The sequence below is a fragment of the Dromiciops gliroides genome, chromosome 2, assembly GCF_019393635.1.
Source record: "Dromiciops gliroides isolate mDroGli1 chromosome 2, mDroGli1.pri, whole genome shotgun sequence".
Lineage (NCBI taxonomy): Eukaryota > Metazoa > Chordata > Mammalia > Microbiotheria > Microbiotheriidae > Dromiciops > Dromiciops gliroides.
Window position 1 is genome coordinate 460,778,692 of NC_057862.1, and position 21,276 is coordinate 460,799,967.

Here is a 21,276-nt window from a genome sequence, read left to right on the forward strand (position 1 = left end):
TAAAGCACTGGCCTTGGATTCAGGAGGACCTGAGTTCAAATCCAGCCTCAGACACTTGACACTTAACTAACTGTGTGACCCTGGGCAAGTCACTTAACCCTCATTGTCCTGCAAACAAACAAACAAAAAAAGAACAAAGGGTGAACAACAACAATCATCACCTCAGTTCAGGTCCTTATATTTGTCCTCTGGACTAGCATAATGGTCTCCTCACAGATCTCACTTCCATTATTCTCAAATGCAGCTGAGTAAGCTAGATGGTGAAATGGGTAGGGCTCTAGGTCTGGTGTCAGGAAGACTCATCTTCCTGAGTTCAAATATGATCTCATACACTTCCTATCTTTGTGACCCTGGGCAAGTCACTTAACCAAGTTTGCCTCAGTTTCCTCATTTGTAAAATGAGCTGGGAAAAGGCAATGCCAAAAGACTTCAGTATCTTTGCCAAGAATACCCCAGATGGGATAATGAAGAGTTGGACATGACTGAACAACAACAAAAAAGTGCAGCTCTGACCGTGTCACTAAACACCAGCGGCTCCTTATTGACTCACAATTAAATCTGAATCAAAGCTAGCCCTTTTGTCATTTCAAACCCTTAACAACTGTGCCTCAAGCTATCTTTCCAGCATTATACACTACTCCCTTTCACGCTCTCCACTGTCCAGCTGAAATGTCTGATTTTTAAATTTTCATCCCCAACACCTAGCAGAATGCCTTGAATATAGTAGGTGTTTAATACATGCTTGTTGAAGATAAATCTATTGATTGATTCACACAGCTGCCAGAATAGTCTTTGATATATTTGCTCTATATTTGCCTAGAAAGGAACCTTCAAACTCCTCTGCCAATTAATTTGGCACCACTCTAGCCTTTCAGCCTTGTCTCACATGATTTTGGTTTTTTAATTTAATATTTTATTTTCCCCCAATTACATGCAAAAACAAGTTTTAACATTCATTTAAAAAAATCTAAGTTCTGATTTGTCTCCCTCTTCCCCTCCTCCCTCATTGAGAAGGCAAGCAATTTGATAATGGTTATATATCTGCAGTCATGCAAAACATATTTCTGTATTAGTTATGTTATGAAAGAAAACAGACCAAAAAACCCTAACTCCCAAACCCAAGAAAAATAAAGCAAAAAACCCAGTATGCTTCCATCTGCATTCAGACTTCAATTCTTTTACTGGAGGTCGATAGCATTTTTCATCATAAGTTCTTCAGTATTGTCTTCCATCATTGTATCGCTGAGTGTGGCTAATCAACTTTGGTTTTTAAGGCCCTTCCTTCACAACCTGGTTCCTACCTGCCTTTCCAGTCTCCCCTCCACATACTACACGATCCAGGAACAGTGGCATTCTTGATATTCCTCAAACAAGGGACTCCATCTCTTGACTCTGGATCTTTTTACTGGCTGTCCCCCAAGCCTGAAATGCTCCCTTCCATCCAGCCTCCCTGGCTTTCTGTGAGACTCAGCTCAAATCTGACTTTCTTCAAGTATCTTTTCCCTATCCCCCATCTGCTAGTGTCTCCCCTCGGAGATTACCTCCCATTTACACTGTGTTTATCTTGTATGTACATAACTGTACATGTTGTCTCCCCCATCAGACTGTAAACTCCTTGAAGTCAGGGACTGTGGGTTGGGGTTTTCTTTTTCTTCAGTCTTTCTTTGAATCCCCAGCCCTTAGCATAGTGTCTGGCACATACCAGGTGTTTAATACATAACTTCTTGTTGATAAAAATGATGATAATTATGATTACTACTCTCTATGCTCCAGACAATCTAGAAGACTCCTCTAAAACACAAGATGCCATCACGCCTTTGTTTTGGCTGTTCCCCACACCTGGAGTGCCCTCCCTCCTGCCTGCACCTGTTGAATTCCTCCCTGTCCTTTAAAGCCCATATGCCAGGAGGCAGCTAGGTGGCACAGTGGATGAAGCACCAGCCCTGGATTCAGGAGGTCCTGAATTCAAATTCAGCCTCAGACACTTGACACTTACTAGCTGCATGACCCTGGGCAAGTCACTTAACCCTCATTGCCCCACAAAATAGATTAAAAAATCAATCAATCAATCAATCAATCAAAAAAGCCCATATGCCATACCTTCCATGAGCCCTTCCCTTATCATCTCTCTCTTCTTAGTCCTCCTACATGATTTTGTTTTGTAACTCTTTAATGTATTTATCACATGCTAAGTAATACTGTTTGTTGGTGTTGGTATTTTATACTCTACTGGATTGTAAGGTCCATGAGGGCAGACAGAATAAGCTCTTTCCATATACACATACACTGGGGAAGAAGATTCTTAATAAACATTTGTTTAGTGGATGGATGAATGAATGAATGAGAGTCTGCTTTGTTCTAGAAAGAGAATGGAAGAGGATTATCAGAGCAATGGAAAAGCCAGTTCCTAGATCAAAAGAGAATGTACTTACATGATAAACTTACAAGAGGAAACAATACCCAAAGTGAAGATTCTTTATCTGTCTCCTGAAAGAACTTATATTCAAGTGGGACCAGGTAACATCATTCAGGGAAGAATCCCTGAAACAAGATAAGTTTGGGGAACAACATGGAAAAATTGGAGAGTGACAGTTCAGGAGGGGTCAGTTGGGTAGGCATGTGGAAAAAGAACAGCGATTGGCCTGAGAATCAGGAGACCCAGAGTCCTTGTTCTGTTATTCATTTATGCTGTGAATATGTTAAATGCCAGCAGAAGGTAAGGTCTTTGCTTTTGTATTTGTCCCCTTAGCACCTTAGCAAAGCTGCTTGGCACACTGAGGAGGCTCCTAATTAAGGCTCATTAATTGGTGAGCTGATTGACTGGAACCTGGATAAAGTCATTCCAATTTCGTTTTCTTCCGTGTAAAATGAATGACTAAGTTTTTTTTACTTTTTGGCAGAAAGTACATGTGTGCATACGTGTATGAAATATGTTTGTTTATATTACTCCGAAGGTTATCATATCCAATTGGATGCATAGTAAAGAAAAATGATAGTGGAAGTGGAGAGATGATGCTAAGAAATGAATCTTGGGATGGGAGACTTGACAGATTTTTGTTGATGCTGAAGACATTAAACCTCTGCCAACTACATCCAGGCCTTGCAGGGCTGCATCCTAGAGATATAAACACAATGATGTATTTTTAAAAAATGCTCAAACAAGAGCTGTGTGACTCATATAAATTCCTGCTGAAATGAATAAAAAATATCAGGGTGAAAGACAGATTAGTCACTGGAACACAGTTTGCTTTTGAGACTTAGTACCCCCACAGCTGCCTTCAGTCCCTTTTAGTTTTTGAAATTTGGAAGCTGAAACTTCCCAGGGTTGCCTACCAATCAATTACTAGTAAAAGACTCATGTTTTTGACTGGTTTCCAAGGTGAACAGAAAGCTTCTGGTGGTTAGGAGAACCCTCCTGGAGCTGGGTTTAGTCAGTTATACCTGCCCCCAGTGCCAGGTAGTACCAGTAAGTTAGAACTGCTCTTTAACATTCCTTATGTTGTTTGATCCTCACCAAAACCCATTTTACAGATGAGAAAACTAAGTTGCAGTACAGTGGCAGGGCTGGGGTTAGGCTGAAAAATCTTCTCCACCCTCCTCCCCCTATTCAGTATATTTACACATGTAACCCACCAGTAAACTTATATGCACCTAGGAGTTGCTTAAGAGGCCCATTTTTTTTTCAAAATTCAATTGGAAAAACAAGGAAAGAAACAGGGTGAGGTTTGGCGCAGTGTCTAGCAAGTAGTAAGTGCTTAATCAGGCTTGATTTTATTATAAGGTGATGAGATGATATTAGGCCTTTGAAGATAGTGGAACAGTACCCTACTTGGAATATTCAAATAGTCAAGAAGCATTTAGTAAGCTCTAATTTAATTTCTTCAGCTTTGGATGGGACAAAAGGGGGAGGGAAGAGAAAAGGGGGAGGGAAGGAGTCTTGGGTAGGGAGACCAGGAGTCTGCTAAGCCACTTGAACCCTAGCAAATCTAGGGACAGGATTTGGTGTGTGCCTCTCTGTCTTAGAGGGGCAGGAAGCTGAGTGAATGTGTCATCTGCAGAGGCTGCCTCTATTTCTGCTTCTGCTTTCTAAAGAAGGTTGCTGCTAGGGTAATGTCTGGGAGGAAAGGAGTATTATTAATACTGAAAGACAGGTCATTTTCCTTCTCTGGAACTGTTTCTTTCTTTTCTTTTCTTTTCTTTTCTTTTTTTTTAAGTGAGGCAATTAGGGTTAAGTGACTTGCCCAGGGTCACACAGCTAGTAAGTGTTAAGGGTCTGAGGCCAGATTTGAACTCAGGTACTCCTGACTCCAGGGCCGGTGCTCTATCCACTGCGCCATCTAGCTGCCTGGAACTGTTTCTTTTGATGTAAAATAAAAAAGTTGCTCCGTATCTGGGGTTCTTAACCTGAGGTCTGTGAATTAAAAAAAAAAATGATAACTTTAATTCCATGTAATTGGTTTTCTTTGTAATCCTATGTATTTAATGCATTTAAAAATGTTATTCTAAGAAGGGGTCCACAATCTTTCTTGGACTGCCAGTGAGGCCCCAGATGGTTAGTCAGTTAATAAACATTTACTAAATACCTACCACGTGCCAGCACTGTCCCCGCCTTCAAGGATCTCAAACTCTCTCCACCATGCCCCCCTCACCTTCGCTATTACTGTAGAGGGTAACACCATCTTCCCAGACTCTCAGGTTGAAAACCTAGGAGTCATCCTTGATTCTTCACTACTTCTTTCTTTCCCCTTCCCCTTCCCTTCCCCTTCCCTTCCCCTTCCCTTCCCTTCCCTTCCCTTCCCTTTCTCCCTCCCTCCCTTTCTCCCTCCCTCCCTCTCTCTCTTTCTATCTGGCAAAAAGGGTTAAGTGACTTACTCAGGGTTGCACAAGCTAGTGTCAAGTGTCTGAGGCTGGATTTGAACTCAGGTTTTCCTGAATTCCGGGCTGGTGCTTTATCCACTGAGCCACCCAGCTGTCCCCTTCCTCACTATCTCTTACCCCCCAAGTTCCCCACCCCATTCTGAGCTTTTGCCAAAGCCAGTGGATTCCACCTCTGCAACATCTCCCCAAAACACTCCCTTATCTTCTTCCACACTGGTGCCACTCTTCATGGCTGGACTATTGCTGTAGATTGCTGGTGGGTCCGCTTGCTTCAAATTTCACCCATGGATCTCCAATCCACCCTCCACTCAGCCACTAAAATTCAGGTCTGACCATGCTACCTCTTCTTCCTCATCACACCCCCCTCCCTCCAGGAGCAAATACAAACAACTCTGTTTGCTATTCAAAGCTCTTCATATCCTAGCCCCCTCCACCTTACTCCCTGCCTTCTCCATCCAGTGACACCGGCCTCCTGGCTGTTCCACAAAGACATTCCACCTCACAGCTCCAGGCCTTCTCTCTGACTTCCCCAGCCCTAGAGTGTTCTTTCACTTGGGCTCTACCCACTGACCATCCCAACTTCCTTTAAGTCCCAACTAAAAATCCCATCTTTTATTGGAAGTCTTTCCCAGTCTCCAGTTTAATCCTAGTGCCTTCCGTTAATTCTTATTTTTCCAGTTTGTAGCTTGCTTTGTATATTTGTTTGTACATTGTTTCTCCCATTAGAGAGTAAACTCCTTGAGGGCAGGGACTGTCTTTTGCCTCTTTTTGTATTCTCGGTTCCAGTCACATAATAGGTGCTTAATATACATACTTCGGTGTGACCCTGGGCTAGTCACTTAACCTTTAAGTGCTTTAGGCAACTCTCTGACGTATTAGAGACTTGCATTTGAAGAGAAGATGCTGGCCTGCTTTGGTGGAGGGAATTTCCTCACCTGGGAGTTCTTTAAAGAAATCACAGGTTTGGTCCTTATCCCTATGCTAGTAAAAGTAGTTTGTATATTTTATTTTAAAGTGCTACATAAATGCAAGTTAGTAATTCTCGCTCCCAGGATCATTTGCATTTTAAAAGAGGAACTGAAGTGAGGAAGGAAGGCTTAACACATACTGGTAAGAGAATCAGAATGGCAGAATTTACAGCACTTGGGAGGAGAAAATTGAAGGGCCTTCCCAACCCAGAATAATCAGAATGTCAGTAGGTGCAGGCCTGTTCTGCCTACTTGCAAATCTTTCTCTCTCCCCTCCCTCCTTTTCTTCCTAGAAGTGGAAAAAGAATCTGGGTTCAAGTCCTACCTCAGTCACTTAGTAACTTTGAAACATTGGACCAGTCCGTTCCCCTATTTCACAGTCCTCATCAGCAGAATGAGGGGGCCAGGTATTGATAATTTCAGTTTCCTTCTAGCTCTGATATTCTATGTCCTTTTATTTTTTTTTAAACCTTCTTTGAAACTACACAGAATCCAAGCTAGGTTAAGAATGGGTGAGGCAGGGGCAGCTAGATGGCACAGTGGATAGAGCACCGGCCCTGGAGTCAGGAGGACCTGAGTTCAAATCTGGCCTCAGACACTTGACACTTAACTAGCTGTGTGACTATGGGCAAGTCATTTAACACCAATTGCCTCACTAAAAACAAAACAAAACAAAAACAAAAACAAAATGGGTGAGGCAGGGCAGCTAGGTGGCACAGTGGATACAGCACCGGCCCTGGATTCAGGAGGACCTGAGTTCAAATCCTGCCTCAGACACTTAACACGTATGATAAACCATGAGCCCTGGATCCAGAAGGACCCAAGTTCAAATCCAGACTCAGACAATGGACACTTGCTAGTCGTGTGATCCTGGGCAAGTCACTTAATCCTCATTGCCCCATGCAAAAAAAAAAAGGGGGGTTTCTTTCTTTTTCTTTTTGACCACTTATTTGTATAGGCCTAGGTTGGAAACTGACTTAATCTGATCTGTATTGTCATCTAATCAGACCTTGAATAGGAGCCCTAGATTTGAGAGAGCAAAACTGTTTTCAGACTGGGGATTTGGCAGACAAGGGACCTTAACTAAATCAAGAACTGTAAGGAGGGGAACCATTTTCCTCTTAGTGAAACTCTTACCAGAGTTCTGTCTTGTGCTTTTTTTGGGGGGGGGAGGGGTGTCTTAATTCTTTTTATTTTTTTTTAAACTCTGGAGAGTATAATCAGCATCCTCCCCACCTGGCCCATATCAGAATGTTGATTTTTTGAGCTAGAAATGGACATCTACTTTGGGAATCTTACTTGTTAACTTGTTTGCCCACAGGTGGGGCTAGGAAATCCTGGAACTCTATTCCCTCTCCTTCCACTGTTGAGTTCCTTCACATTGTTTTTGCTTGTTCTTAATTGGGTTTCAGGGCTTCAGAAGAAGGCTTTCTGGAGGTGGTATGTTATATCCAGAGCCTCCTGTCTTTGGATCATAGGTTGGTAGATCTAGAGTTAGAAGGGACCTTAGAGGCCAGGTAGTCCAACCCCCTCATTTTACAAGTGAGGAAAATAAGGCCAAGGGAAATTAAGTGACTTGTCCAAGGTCATCTAAGTAAGCATCAGAGGGAGGATGGGAGAGAATCCAGGTCCTTTGATTCAAAACCTGTGCTGTTCTCCTCCCCTCACCCCACCTCACCACACTCTATTTCAGGGCTTCTTAAACTTTTTCCACTTGAGACCCCTTTTCACCAGAGAAATTTTTATGCAACCACTGGGTATGTAGGTATATAAAATAGGTATACATAACCTTTTACTGCTGCCAAATTTTTTGTAACCCCCCACATTCAGTCTTGAGACCCAATATGGGGTCATGACCCACAGTTTAAGAAGCTGGGCTCTATTTAACCTTCCTCTTGAGGTTGTGCTAAGGTTGAATTGTGAAGGGAGGAGGACCCTGCTTGGGGTCTCTAACCAATAACCCTCCCTTACGCTTTTATCACCAGTGCTCCTCACAATTCAGAAACTTGAGCAATAGTCATCAAATGGGAACTTCCCGTTCTTTGCTGAACACTCGGCAGGCTACGGAAACTCTAAAACTGTCCGGGCAATTTAAGACAGCTGAGAATTTCCTTGTGTGTGTGTGTGTGTGTGTGTGTGTGTGTGTGTGTGTGTGTGTGTGTGTGTGTGTGTGTGTGTGTGTGTGTGTGTGTGAAATGATGGTTTCTTTTCCTCTGTTCTTTTTGGCTGAAGGTTTCCTGGCAGAAAATGCCTCAGATCTCTTACTGAAGCATACCATCTGAGACCTGCCTCCCCACTCAATCCTGGTGAAAAGGAGGCAGGGAATGGCTGGGGCTGGTGGGGGAAGACTAAGGTCACAGAGGAGAAAACAATCTCTTCCAGCCTCTGACTTTGCTTAGTCATGTTTGGGTTAGTTCGCAGCTAACTGCTGGCAATAACTCCTGGGTAGCAGCCAGACCCAGTGTTTAAGGAGTCCCCATTGATTACTCCAGTGACAAGAGCCCAGAGCCTTTAGTCTGGAGAGCTGGGTCCTAGCAATGACCATATCACTAAATAGTTGTGATCTCAAGCCAATCACAACCTCTCTGTGACTTATTATTCTTACTGGAACTACTGGAGCTGAGGTAACAGAGGGAGCAATGCTAATTTGCAGTAGCTGTACAGACTAAGAGAGTATTCCCCATCCAACAGGGAAAGTATTAGATCCCATCTGTAGGGTTTCCCTCCCTCCCCAACACAACAGGTTGGGGCCAATGCCATGATTCCAAGCCACATAGCAGAGCCCAAATGAATGCTACCTGGTGTGTCTGTAGGTGTGCTTTTTGAGGCACTTGTGTGAAATAGGGAATCGGGAAGAACCTAGCCTGATTCTTCTGGGTAGCAAGTCACAGACTCACGAGCTGGGAGGTCCCTTAGAATGTAAACCACACAATCTTAGCTCTAGAAAGAACCTAGAACCTAGAATGTCAGCTCTGTGAGCACTGAACTGGGAATCGACACAGGCAACTTTCAGACTAAATTGTTAATCTGCATCCATGAAGGAGGTCTCCATACAGGGAGCATTTTACATTGACGAAATCCCCATTTGGGACAAAAACCAACCAACCAACCCAAACTTGATCTTAGTGTTTTCTTTTTCTTTTCTTTTTTGGGAGCGGGGCAATGAGGGTTAAGTGACTTGCCCAGGGCCACACAGCTAGTAAGTGTCAAGTGTCTAAGGGCAGATTTGAACTCAGGTCCTCCTGAATCCAAGGCCAGTGCTTTATCCACTGTGCCACCTAGCTGCCCTTAATGTTTTCTTAAGGAAAGCACATTTTTAAAAATCACTATGGGGCAAGAAGAGGCACACACTTTTCTTTATCTCAGAACCTTTCACAGTTTTTACTGAGAAAGCTTACATCTTTACTTTTCTATAGCTTTGGACAGTGCCAATCATTCTCTTCTCCTTCATATTGTCTTCCCTCTAGGTTTTCATGAAGATGCTCTCTCCTGTTCCTCCTACTTGTGTGACCAATCCTTTTCAGTCTTCTTTGATCTTCATTGAAATCACATCTGCTAACCTTGAGGGTTCTCCAAGACTCTGTTTTGGGTCCTCTTCTTCTATTCTATCTCACTTGGGGACCTCATCACCTACCATGGTTTCAGTGATCATTTCTTTTCTTTTTTCTTTTCTTTTTTTGCGGGTCAATGGGAGTTAAGTGACTTGCCCAGGGTCACACAGCTGGTAAGTGTCAAGTGTCTGCGGTCGGATTTGAACTCAGGTCCTCCTGAATCCAGGGCCAGTGCTTTATTCACTGCGCCACCTAGCTGCCCCCATTTCTTTTCTTTTTAAAAATACATTTTTATTTAAAGTTTTGAGTTCCAAATTTTATCTCTCTTTCCCTCTCTGAGGCAGTAAGCAATCAGATGTGGGTTATACATGTGCAATTATGTTAAAACATTACCATATTAGTCATTTTGTATAAGAAAACTTGAATGAAAGAAAAAATGAAAAAAGAAAGTGAAAAATAGCATGCTTCAGTCTGTGTTCAACCAATATCAGTTCTTTCTTTGGAGGTGGATAGCATGTTTCATCATTAGTCCTTTGGGGTTGTCTTGGATTGTCGAATTGCCCAGCATAGTTGAGTCATTCATAGTTCTTCATCAAACAATACACAGCATCCTCCTGGTTCTGCTCGCTTCGCTACACATCAGTTCATAGAAATCTTTCCAGGCCTTTCTGAAATTGCCCTGCTTGCCATTTCTTATAGCAGAATAATATTCCATTAATTATCATTTCTATGTAGATATTTTTTAGATCTACTTGTCCAAACCTAACCTCTCTTCCAACGTTCTGTCTTCCATCTCCAGTTGCCTATTAGATATCTCAAAGAATTACCATTGCCATCTTGACCTCAACATGTCCCAAGATGAACTCATTATCTCTCCTTCCCCCCCCAAAAAACCTCCCATCTTCCTAACTTCCCTATTACAGTCAAGGGCACCACTATCCTACCAGTCACCCAGGCTGGAAACCCAATTGTGATCCTCAAGTCTTCACTTTCTCTTAACTCCCAGACCCAATCAGTTCTCAAGTCCATCTCAACATCTCTCCAATAAGCCCCTGTTCTCTTCTCTGACACTGCCATGGTCCATGTTCTCATCACCTCATGCCTGGACCATTGCAATTCCCTGTTCATTAGTTTCCCTGCCTCAAGTGTCTCCCCACTCCAGTCCATTTTTCACTCAGCTGTCAAACTGATCTTAAAGTTTATCTGAGGGGCAGCTAGGTGGCGCAGTGGACAAAATACCAGCCTTGTATTCAGGAGGACCTGAGTTCAAATCCGCCCTTAGACACTTGACACTTAGTAGCTGTGTGACCCTGGGCAAGTCACTTAATCCTCACTGCTCTGAAAAAAAAAAGAAAGAAAAGAAAAGAAAAGAAATTCTGACTGACTTGTGGGGAGAAAAGATGAAAAAATTCAGCAGAGGATAAGGACCTAATGAAAATGGGTATTTATTTACAAAGTTTGAATTGAGAGTAGAAGGGAGTAGTAGTACATGGAACTGAGGAAAACAAGATTTAAGGCCATCTAGCTAAATCCCTTTATTTTCGATATGAGCAAACTGAGGCTCAGAGAAACCAAAATGATTTGTCCAAGGTCACAATGATAGCACAGTGAGAAAGTAAAGTCCCAGCCTCGGATTGCAGATTCAGATTTAGTTCCTGCCATAAACCCATGGTGGTGGTGGTAGGGCAGCTAGGTGGCACAGTGGATAAAGCACCGGCTCTGGATTCAGGAGGACCTGAGTTCAAATCCGACCGCAGACACTTGACACTTAACTAGCTATGTGACCCTGGGCAAGTCACTTAACCCTCACTGCTCCGGAAAAAAAAAATAAGCCCATGGTGGTCTTGGATAGGGTAGAGTGGGACTTGAGCAGTCCCAATGACTAAATCACCGCCGACAGAAGCCGTTTAGTCTAAGCCCCACAGACAGGATTGCGTTGGCTTCGGTCTCTAAAGAAAGAGCTCGCGCGCGCGCGCGCGTGTGTGTGTGTGTGTGTGTGTGTGTGTGTGTGTGTGTGTGTGTGTGTGTACGCGGTTCGGGGCGGAGAGTGGCCTCCCTGGCGGTGGAGGTGCGTGTGGTGTTTTTGTCCAAGGGCTTGGGGGGCGGTGAGTGTGTGTGTGTGTGTGTGTGTGTGTGTGTGTGTGTGTGTGTGTGTGTGTGTGTGTGGGCGCGCGCGCGCTCGTGTCCGTGGGCTGGGGGGCTGGGGGCTGGGGGGGGGTGCGGAGAGCTGCGTCCCAGGCTGAATAGCAGGGGCGGGGGCTAGGGGCGGATGGGAGGATTTGCATCACCACATCCAGTGCGGTGCTGGGCCTGGGGGAGGGTGGAGTGCCTTCTGCTGCCCCCGTGGGCGCGTGTGCAGTTACCCGAGTTCCCTGTCTCCATCAAGCGCTTCTCACGTGGGCGTCCACAGCTGAGACTCGGGCTTCCCGCAAAATTCTAACTTCGTATTCTGTATTTTTCGGGGGTGGCTCGCCCCGCCAGCCAAGGTTGCCGTCCTGGCCTGGAGCTTCCAAGAGTTTACACCATTAAATAATTACCATTTACCAAGAACCAAAGGAAAATCGTAGATTGGTAAGCACCGGGTGCCTCGGTGATCAAGCCGCCGAAGACTGAGACTGCGAGAGAGTGTGTGTGTGTGTGTGTGTGTGTGTGTGTGTGTGTGTGTGTGTGTGTGTGTGTGTGTGTGTGTGAGTGAGTGACAGAAAGAGTGCGAGAGAGATTGATTGATTCTACGGCTGGAAGTCGGTGTGGCGCTTGGCAGACGCTCCCTTGGCCGCTGTGGGGGCCGAGCTGTCTGGGAGCCCCGAGGGCCAGTCCCTCTCCTGGGCTGCTGCCGCCTCCTCCTCTTCTACCTCCTCCTCCTCTACCCTTCTGCTCCTCCTCCCCCGGCTCGGGCCGCCCGCCCCCTAGTCTTGCTCGCGCCTCCGCCGCCGCCGCACCATGCACTGGAGTAGCCGCTAGCCCAGCCAGCCGGAGCGCCGCGTCCGGGATGGGGCAGCAGAACTCCTGACTTCTCCTTCGCCCCCTGCCCTCCCCAGGACCATCAGCCCCTTGATCGAGCATGGAGTCCCCCGCATGCGGGAGCAGCGCTGCCCCCACGGAGCCGCCGGTCCCCGGCCCCGCGGCCATCCCCGGCCCCGGCCCTGGCCCCACTGTGGCCAGCGCTGGCCCCGCCGCCGCCTCCGCCTCCGCCGCTGCTCGGGACTCGGAGCGCCAGTTGCGGCTCCGGCTCTGCGTTCTCAACGAGATTCTGGGCACCGAGCGGGACTACGTGGGCACCTTACGCTTCTTGCAGTCGGTCAGTACCCGGGTTGGGCAGGGCGGGTGAGGGCTGGGGAAGGGCGATGGATATGTGTGTGTGTGTGTGTGTGTGTGTGTGTGTGTGTGTGTGTGTGTGTGTGTGTGCGTGTGTGTGCGCGCATACACACAAGCGCGTATGGGGACGGACGGGGCAAACAGCGGTTTGGCGGAGGATCTCGGCCGGTCCAGTTTGGAAGTCACGGAACTGGACAAGGGACTGGGCAGTGGCAAAGACCCGAGGCAGAGCTGAATCTGGGCTGCTGACCGAGGTTCGGTCGTGGTGGTGGAGAGGGTCATTGGACCGTAGATTGGGCTGGGTCGGGCACGGGGTGAGAAACACAACGAGGGGTGCAGAGGGGCCTGGGAGATCATCGCAGAAAATCGGGGAGCCAGAACCGGGAGAGTTAGGGGGAGGAGGAGCTGAAGCACAGGGTCCCCTGGGACCACATGGACTCACCCTGGTGGCTGTAGGGCAACCCAAGCATGGGGCATAGACTTTATCTAGAGGAGAGCATTGCTTCCTTTAGGAACCTGGAGCCCGGGGGGGTTGCTAATTCCCAGTCGGAGCCATCCCCCTTCTTCCCCCCAGTCTGTGCCATTGTAGTGTCTGGCCGTTGACTTAGTAGTAAAAGGCCGGGAGCACCTTAAGGGGCAGGCGAGGGGCAAGCCTTTCCTCAGGTTTTGGGACCTTCTGGTTTGCATTTTTTTTACCTTAGGGTCATGGTAGAAGTCCTTGGGGGGGGGGGCGGATAGGAGAGAGGAGGGAGGATCAGACTTTCTTAGCGGAACTAGCAAAAAAGATCGAGACCTTTGCTGAGTATTTTCCAGGATTCTCTGCCTTTTTGTCTTTTCTCTCCTCTCTTCTATTGAATTATTTAAGAAATTAGTTACATCCGAGAGGCCAAGCCACCTCTGCAAATTTTCTCGGTAACTTCTTGTTTGGAACGATAATTCAGTTTACCCCTTTCATCTTACAGATGGAGAAACTGAGGGGTGAGTGTGAGGGGAGTGGGGAGTGAGGAAAGTAACTAGTCCAAGACCACAGAGCTAGTTAGTGGTGATCCTGGAACTGGTAAACCGGGTCACCTGGCTCTGAATCTCATTCACTCTGATGGCAGCCTTAGACAGGGAACCTTCCATTGTGAATTCTGTTTCTGTATGTCTTAGCTGCAGAGCCGGACTCCGGAGTTTAAGAGATCACAAGAGGGTACTTGTTTAGCACCCCGAGGAAGTATGTGTTTATGCATGAGACAGACAAGCTGACAGTAAATGCCTGGATGAAGGCTTTTGGAGTTTAATCTCCAGTCTTCCTGACTTTAATGTTTGCACTGTTTCCCCAGCAGGGACCTTTGCTACTTTACTTCCCCCTTTACCTCCCAGGAAGCCTTAGTCTGTTTTAATGATGGGCTTAGAAGGGGTAGGGGATGGGTCTTGCCCTTAATATCTACCGACCTCTTAGTTGGGTCCAGAAGTAGGGAGCTGCAGTTGCAATTTGGAAGGATGATTTTCCTGGGGAAAAGCACAAGACAGTCTTGAACCCTGGAGGCTTAGGTCTGAGCCAGTCCAGAATGAGGAGACAGACCCTTGCTGCTTGGGGGTGGGGGAAGGAGGAGCAGCAGCTTTTCAAACCCTGGTATTGGCCATCTGGCAAGCAAACAGCCTTCCATCCTTGGACCTGTTTTTATTTTTCAGTTCTTGACCAATGAATGCTAGGAGCCACCAACTTCTGAGAGGCATGGGCTCAATTAAAGGCCAGGAGAGCATGGGAGTTGGCATCTCCTTCTCTCCTGAAACAACAACAAAAACTCTTCTCAATTTAAAGTTGGCTGTTTCTGAATACAAAATTCAGCCAAGTTTCTCATTAATGGTGAATTTTAAATCCCAGGGTAGTTTTGGAAGGGACCTACCTTAAGAGATCAGTTAGGCAGTCCTTTCATTTTATAGATCAGGAAAGGCTCAGAGGAGGGACTTAGCTAAGGTCAAATAGTAAGCAATATTGAGACTCCAACCTTAGCTTCTTGACTCCTGGTCCAAGGCTCATTATATTTTAATATGTTGTGTCTCTTGTGAAGAAAGAATAGGGAGAATTTGGAAGGGATCATCTAGTCTTAGCCCTCTTCCCTCAGGTGGGGAGAAGTGGTTTGTGGTACTTAGACCTGAATTCAAGTCCTTTCCCAGACACTTGCTAGCCCTGTGACCTTGGACAAGTCACTTTACCTCAATTAGCCCATTTTCACCTGTAAAATGGGGCTAACAGTACCTACCTCACAGGGTCATTTGTGAGGATCAATGAGAACATGTAATGCACTTTGCAAATCCTAAAGCTAGTTATCATAGATGGGGAAACTGAAGCTTAGAGTGGTTAAGTGATTTACACAAGGCCATTTAGTAAGTTAGTGGCAGAGCCCTTCTACAACACAGTTTTCCACCCTCCCTGTCCAGTTTTCCTTCTCTACCATTCAACCTTTCCTTCTAAATTCAGTCAGCAAGCATTTACAACGCACTTTTACTACATGCATACCAGGCAGTAGGGATGCAGATACAAAGTCCTTGCCCTCACAGAACTTGCTTACTTTCTATTAATTATATGGTAGTAGTAATAGTAATAAGAATAACTTACTTGGCATTTGTATAATACTTTTAAAGTGGAGGAGCACTTTAGACATTATCTCATTTGAGCCCGATAGTCAACATTTATTGAGTGCTTACTATGTGCCAGACACTGCTAAGTGCTTGGGAATCACCCAGTGAAGTAGGTTACTGTCCAAGGAACAAACATGCCAGATGGAGCTATGGTCTTGTTGCCCTGGACCTTTCCTCCAACGATTCATATCCCTACCTACCTTTCCTGTCTACTTCCTCCCAGAAGTCTGCCAGAGGGATCTAGCCAAGGATCTGGGGTGGGATAAAAGGAAGTTTTCTTCCTCCACTTAGGATATCAGGGGCTGTCTGTCCTCTCCCCAAATGACTAGTCCCTCTTCCTTTTCTGATACATTTCTTTGATGAAATATTTTATAGCCTTTTGTTATTTGTGATGATCTGTTACATTTGGCTTAATCCAACCTTGCCTCTCTCTCCATTGCCCTTTGGGCAAAGATCCTCACCTTTAATTCTTCAGACATTTTAGGATGTCATTTTAGACACACCATCCCAAGAATATTGGTATTAAAAAGATTGGTCTTTTCAGAGGAGAAGCATGTGATCATTAATGTAATTTTGTAATTTGGTTTTTGTGGGTGTTATTATTTCCATTTTATAGATGAATAAACTGAGACCCATAACATGGTGTGAATTCTGTCATGCTTGTTAAATTAGTCCAAGCAAAGCATAATTAAGAAAGTGAATCCCTATTTCATACTTTCAAATTATAGAATGTGTTACTAAGGCAAATGTAAGTTGATTTTGTATGTTGGGGATAAGGCACAGTTTTTATTAAAAATGATACTTCGGTTGGCTCATGATCATCCTATCCATGTAAATATTCCCTCCACAAATTTGATGGAAGAAAGGAAAATAAATGATGTTTTCCCCCATATAAAATATAAAGGAAGGGAAGCCTTCTTTTTCCAGCCCTTTAAATCCTGGTCCTCAATCCTGAGTTCTCTCAGTCTGCCATCTCTGAGCTCAGAGTTTGTCAGCCCCCCATGCAGGTGTCAGACTGCATCCAGAACAAGTTCCCAGTAGTTGTTAGCCAGAGAGATTTGCTTACCTTCTCATGTTAGCAGGATAGGTCCCTTAAACCAACCTGCTCTTTGTCTTCCTTAACAGGGGGCTTTGTTATCAGTCCTACTAATTACTGTAGCTTTATGGTATGGCCAGCACTGACTCTGATCCACCCCAAGTGAATTCTATTCCTTTGTCTCTACCCCAGTGGCTTCCTGGTCTTTATAATTGCCAGTGGCTGCTTGTGGGATTTGCCTTCTGTCTGTATGGGTAATCCCTACCTTTAATGGCTTGGCAGGGATTAAAGAGCTGAGCTGGTTTCTTCCAACTACTATTAACTATTTTTTTTAAAGGTATTGATCAGAGATTTATTTGAACACCCACTTTTATGGGGGCCCTGTGTTTGGTTCCTCATTAGGGACAGAGAAATGTGAGACATGGTCCTTGCTGTTAGCAAGCTGGAATAAATACAGGAAGAGGTCATTGACAATATGAAGCTGAATTATAGTGAATTTCAGAACAGCAGGTGGTACTGTAACTGGCTTACTTGTGGGGCAGTGGGAAGAGCCCTGGGCTCTAAAGTGGACTAGGAAGACTTTGGATCTTGTGGAGATTATTCTCTGCCTGTCACATAACACAGTAGGTGCTTAATTGATACTTGTTGACTTGACTCGTTTGTTTGAGGCAATCTGGGTTAAGTGACTTTGTCCAGGGTCACACAGCCAGTTAGTGTCAAGATGTTGGATTTGAAGTCAGGTCCTCCTGACTCTAGGGACAGTGCTCTATCCACTGCACCACATAGCTTCTCCTGACTTGACTTAGGTTGCTTTGAAGGCCTCCCCCAAAAACATCCAGGTCTGTAGAAATGCAAGATAATGAATCATATTCTTAATGGGGCTGATTAAATCAAGCAAAACTTCAGTGAGCAAGTGAGATTTGAGCTGAGTGTGGAAGGCCTGGGCACATTTGTTTGAATTTGATAGGTTTTGTGTGAGCGTATGAAAGCCCTGTGCATAAAGACTGAGTTTTGTCTGCCTTAGTCTTGGTACTGGTAGCTATCTTAGTCCTCTCTCACTTAAATCCAATTCAGTGCAAGTCATGACATCACCCTGATGTCACTGTCTTCTTTGAGAATGAGAGATAACAACTGGCAGCCACCTAAAATTTCTCTTCCTTTTTCTAGCCCATTGACAGGGACATGTGTGTATCTTTGTGTTTTAAAGGTATTCTTTTCTTTCTCAGATTTTCCTTTGTATCTATGGTGGCCTGATCCTTCTGCTCCCTGTATAAGCATTTGAATTATATCTAGCTCAGTAGAGCCTCTCTGGAAGAGAGTGAAGAGACTCTGCATCACTTAAATTCAAGACATCACTCCTTAATGTCATTGCTCCTCTTTGAAACAAACAAAGCTCAGTAGAATAAAAGTTCCTTGAAGGCAGGAACTATGTTATTTTTAAGTCCCCAGACGTTCATTTAGTAGGTGCTAAATAAATGTTATTTGAATTGTTTGGAATTGAATTCTGACATTTTATAATTATTTGAATAACAATAGAACAGATAGATCCATGCTTGAGAATAACCATAAGAACAGGCTTTAAAAGTTCTGGAAAGTTAAAGACCCAGCCTTATCTTTTAAAATCCCGGACTATCAGTTACAGTCCATTAGGAGCCAATCTAACCCACTCATTTTACAGAAGATTAAAAAATTGATGTCTAGAGAGGTTTACTAATGGGTTCACCATAGCAGAGTCAGGTACCCTCACTAAATTTAGTGCCTTTACTGTTATACCTGGCTGCTTCTGCCCAACCAGTTATTGAAGAATCATGAAGAAAATTTGTCAATTGGTTTAAAAAAAAGCCAGGACTGGAGAATTCCTTCTCCATGCTTTCGTTGGTACCCTCTAAAAATAATAATTAAAAAATTTCTTTTGAATGGAAGTAGGAAAGGGGAAGGGTTTTGTTTTTGTTTTGCAAGTAGAGGTTCACAGATATGGGTATGCGAGAAATCATGAAATCCCAGAATGTTGAAATTGAAAAAACTCTTAGTATTTTCTATGCAAGAACTGAAAGGGACCTTAGAAGGAGTAATTATAAGCCTTAGAGAACTGAAAGAGCTTGCCCAATGCCCCACAGAAGATAGTGTCATCAAAACGGGCCCATTTCTTTAACAGTTTGGCAGAGGGAAGAATGGGAAAGGTTAGGCTTTGGATGGAGGCCACAGGTCCATGAAGATGTTTTTCCAGTTGGAGTTTTGCTGAGTCCTTTTCACACCTTTGGTGCCCACCTATCAACCAGCTCTCACTTGTGGCTTAAAGAAGCTGTTGAATCATGGTCAACAGTCCAGGCAGATGGGTTAGGGGTAACTGACCAGCCTCAGACCTCTTGGTGAGTTAGGGGAATGCTTACCCCAAGCACTTGAAGACTTTCCTCTGCATCCCGGACTTTTTGTCTTAATATTGGACTCTGGAAGAGAGAACCTGACTCTGCCTCACTAAAATTCCAATTCACTTGCAAGTCAAGGCTTATCCCATCATCTGCCAGTTTACTATTTACGCTGTCCCCTGACCCTAAGATATCATTGGTTCTCTTTGAAAAGTGCCAGCTTCTAATATGGGACTTAACTCCTGCCTTTTGTGAGGATTTTAGAAGCTTTTATTTTTGGTGATTAAAGAAGATTTGAGAGGAAAGGGAAGGGAAGGGATGAAGGCTCTTTAGAGTTGTCATTCATTTTTTAAAAAGTTGATTATTCTATTTCTACTCAGGAAGGGCTATTGGTAAAGCCCTTAACATCGATTTCAAGGGTGTGCTATTGAACCCATTTGTTTGTAGGAGTCAGAAGGTCCTTTAAAAGTCATGGAGTATTGTATTCTCATTTACTGAGGAGGAAAGCCGACTTAGAGATTTAATCAACTTCTCCAGCCAGGGTCATAGACCCAATGATGACAGAGATCGTTTTTTATTGCAAGTTTCACTGATTCTACTTCATCATGTTGAAATTCCCCTTTAAGAAGTCTTTCTGTCAGTTTCAGTGCTAGTGCCTTCCTTCGAGCTGAAGCTAAAATCCTGCAAAAAGTCTTTGCTTGTCTCCCTTAATGCTAGTGCCCTCTGTCTGAAAATATTTCCAATTTATCCTACACTCTGTATGTGTATGCATATCATTTAATATGTGTATATCTGTACATAACTGTGTATATATGTTATGTGTATATGTCTTGTACATAATTGTTTGCATCTTTTCTCCCCCATTAGATTGTTAGTTCCTTGACTGTTTTTGCCCCTTTTTTGTATCCCTTGCATTTACCTCAGAGCCCAGCACATAGTAAGCACTTAATAAATGATTGTTGACTTGACTTTGAAGTCAAAGTCACACTTTCTGTGTGCTGTAGTGGAATGAGTCAGGAGACCCAGGTTAGCTGTGTGACCTTGGTCAAGTTTAGTAACCATTCTCAATTTGTTTTTCCTTCACTTCTTAAGTGAGGGAGTGAGACCCAGGGACCTCTGAGGTTCCTTCCAGCTCATTATCTCAGAATCTTGTGAATCTTTAAAACTGGTGGGACCTTAGAGATTATCTAGACCAGCAGCTTCCTGCCCCATGCCCATGTTCCTTTGATAACATCCTCAATCCAGAGTCATCCTGTTCCTGACTTTGAAGGTAGCTGTCTTCTGTAAGGCTCTTTCTACAGAGAAGACTCTGGAAGGGTTTGTATCCCTGCTCAAAGATAATACACATCCTTTTCTAGCGCACTCTTCCACTTGAAGGTTTTCTAACAACCCCCAAGTCTCCCTCCACACCTCATCCAGTTGCAGAAGGCCTGTGGTGTGTTTTCTTTTAAATTTGATGTATGAGACTGTGCAGTGAGGATGAAGAAGAGAGGAGGAGAGAGGTGTGGGCGTGGGCCGAGTTCTTTCAATCATTACCTGTCCTGTTAGAGTGCAAGGGCCTATCTGCACTTGGACTGGAACCTGGGAGAACCAAAAACTTAGTACTGAAAGAAAGCTCAGGAAGGGCAAGGATTGTGGAGCAAGTAAGAAGCTTGAATTTGAGAGGAGACAAGTTTCTTAATTCTAAATAAGGGTCTCCCACTTATTTACCTGTGCAACTTTGGGTCATTTGCTCTACATCTGTAGGCCCTGGTTTCCTCCTGCAGACTGTGGATAATAACCTACTGTCTGTTTTGATGACTGATGTTGGAAAAGAGTGAAGGCAGAAGGAAAAGGGACGGCAGAGGATGAGATGGAGTAGATAGTGTCATGGAAGCTTGGGCAGACTTCAGGAGATAGTGGGGGGCAGAAGGGACTGAACAACAAGAACCAAAATCTATTTCACAGGTGATTAGGTAGAAAGTTCTCTGATATCCTCAAGTACTATGCCCTGAACTGTGGTAATTACTCTCTTCTTTCCAATATCCTTCCCTCTCAATACAAATATATAGGATCATAGACCTTTGAAGCCAAGGAGTCCAAATCCTTTACTTTTTTAGAAGAGGGACTGAGACACAGGTTAGGTGAGTTGCTCAAGGTCACACAGCTAGTAAATATCTTACTCTCATTGCACTAGAACTGCTGGTCCCAAGGTTTTTTCTCCTTACAAGAACTGCCTCTTCATTGACTTTTAATCCTGCCTTTGAGGCCACAAAAGCATTGCTAGGTGAGTCTGGTAGGTGTGGAGTTTGAGGAAGGGGGAGGGGAGAGCAGGAAATAAGCATTTATTAAGTGCCTGCTATGTTCTGGGCTCTGGGCTAAGCACTTTTACAAATATGTCACTTGATTGGAATCTAGGCTTGCACAGGGGATGGTGTTGGGCTTCTTGGTCCTCTGTGGGCTAGGCCATACTAGGAGTATCTGAAGGTTTCCAAGGCTGTGAAGGGGAGGAGGGAAGCCCTCAACCAGTTTGGTTTAATTTTCTTTTCTGCCTT

The 21,276-nt window shown here is 44.6% G+C and overlaps 1 protein-coding gene across 1 annotated transcript in view; it reads left to right on the top strand.

Moving 5' to 3' along the window:
* Positions 1–11,764: 11,764 nt before the first annotated feature.
* PREX1 (phosphatidylinositol-3,4,5-trisphosphate dependent Rac exchange factor 1) overlaps positions 11,765–21,276 on the top strand; it is a 221,493-nt gene continuing 211,981 nt past the window's right edge. The window contains 1 exon segment of the mRNA XM_043984325.1: positions 11,765–12,695. Within this exon segment, the coding sequence (XP_043840260.1) occupies positions 12,459–12,695 (237 nt within the window). The 5' untranslated portion in view covers positions 11,765–12,458.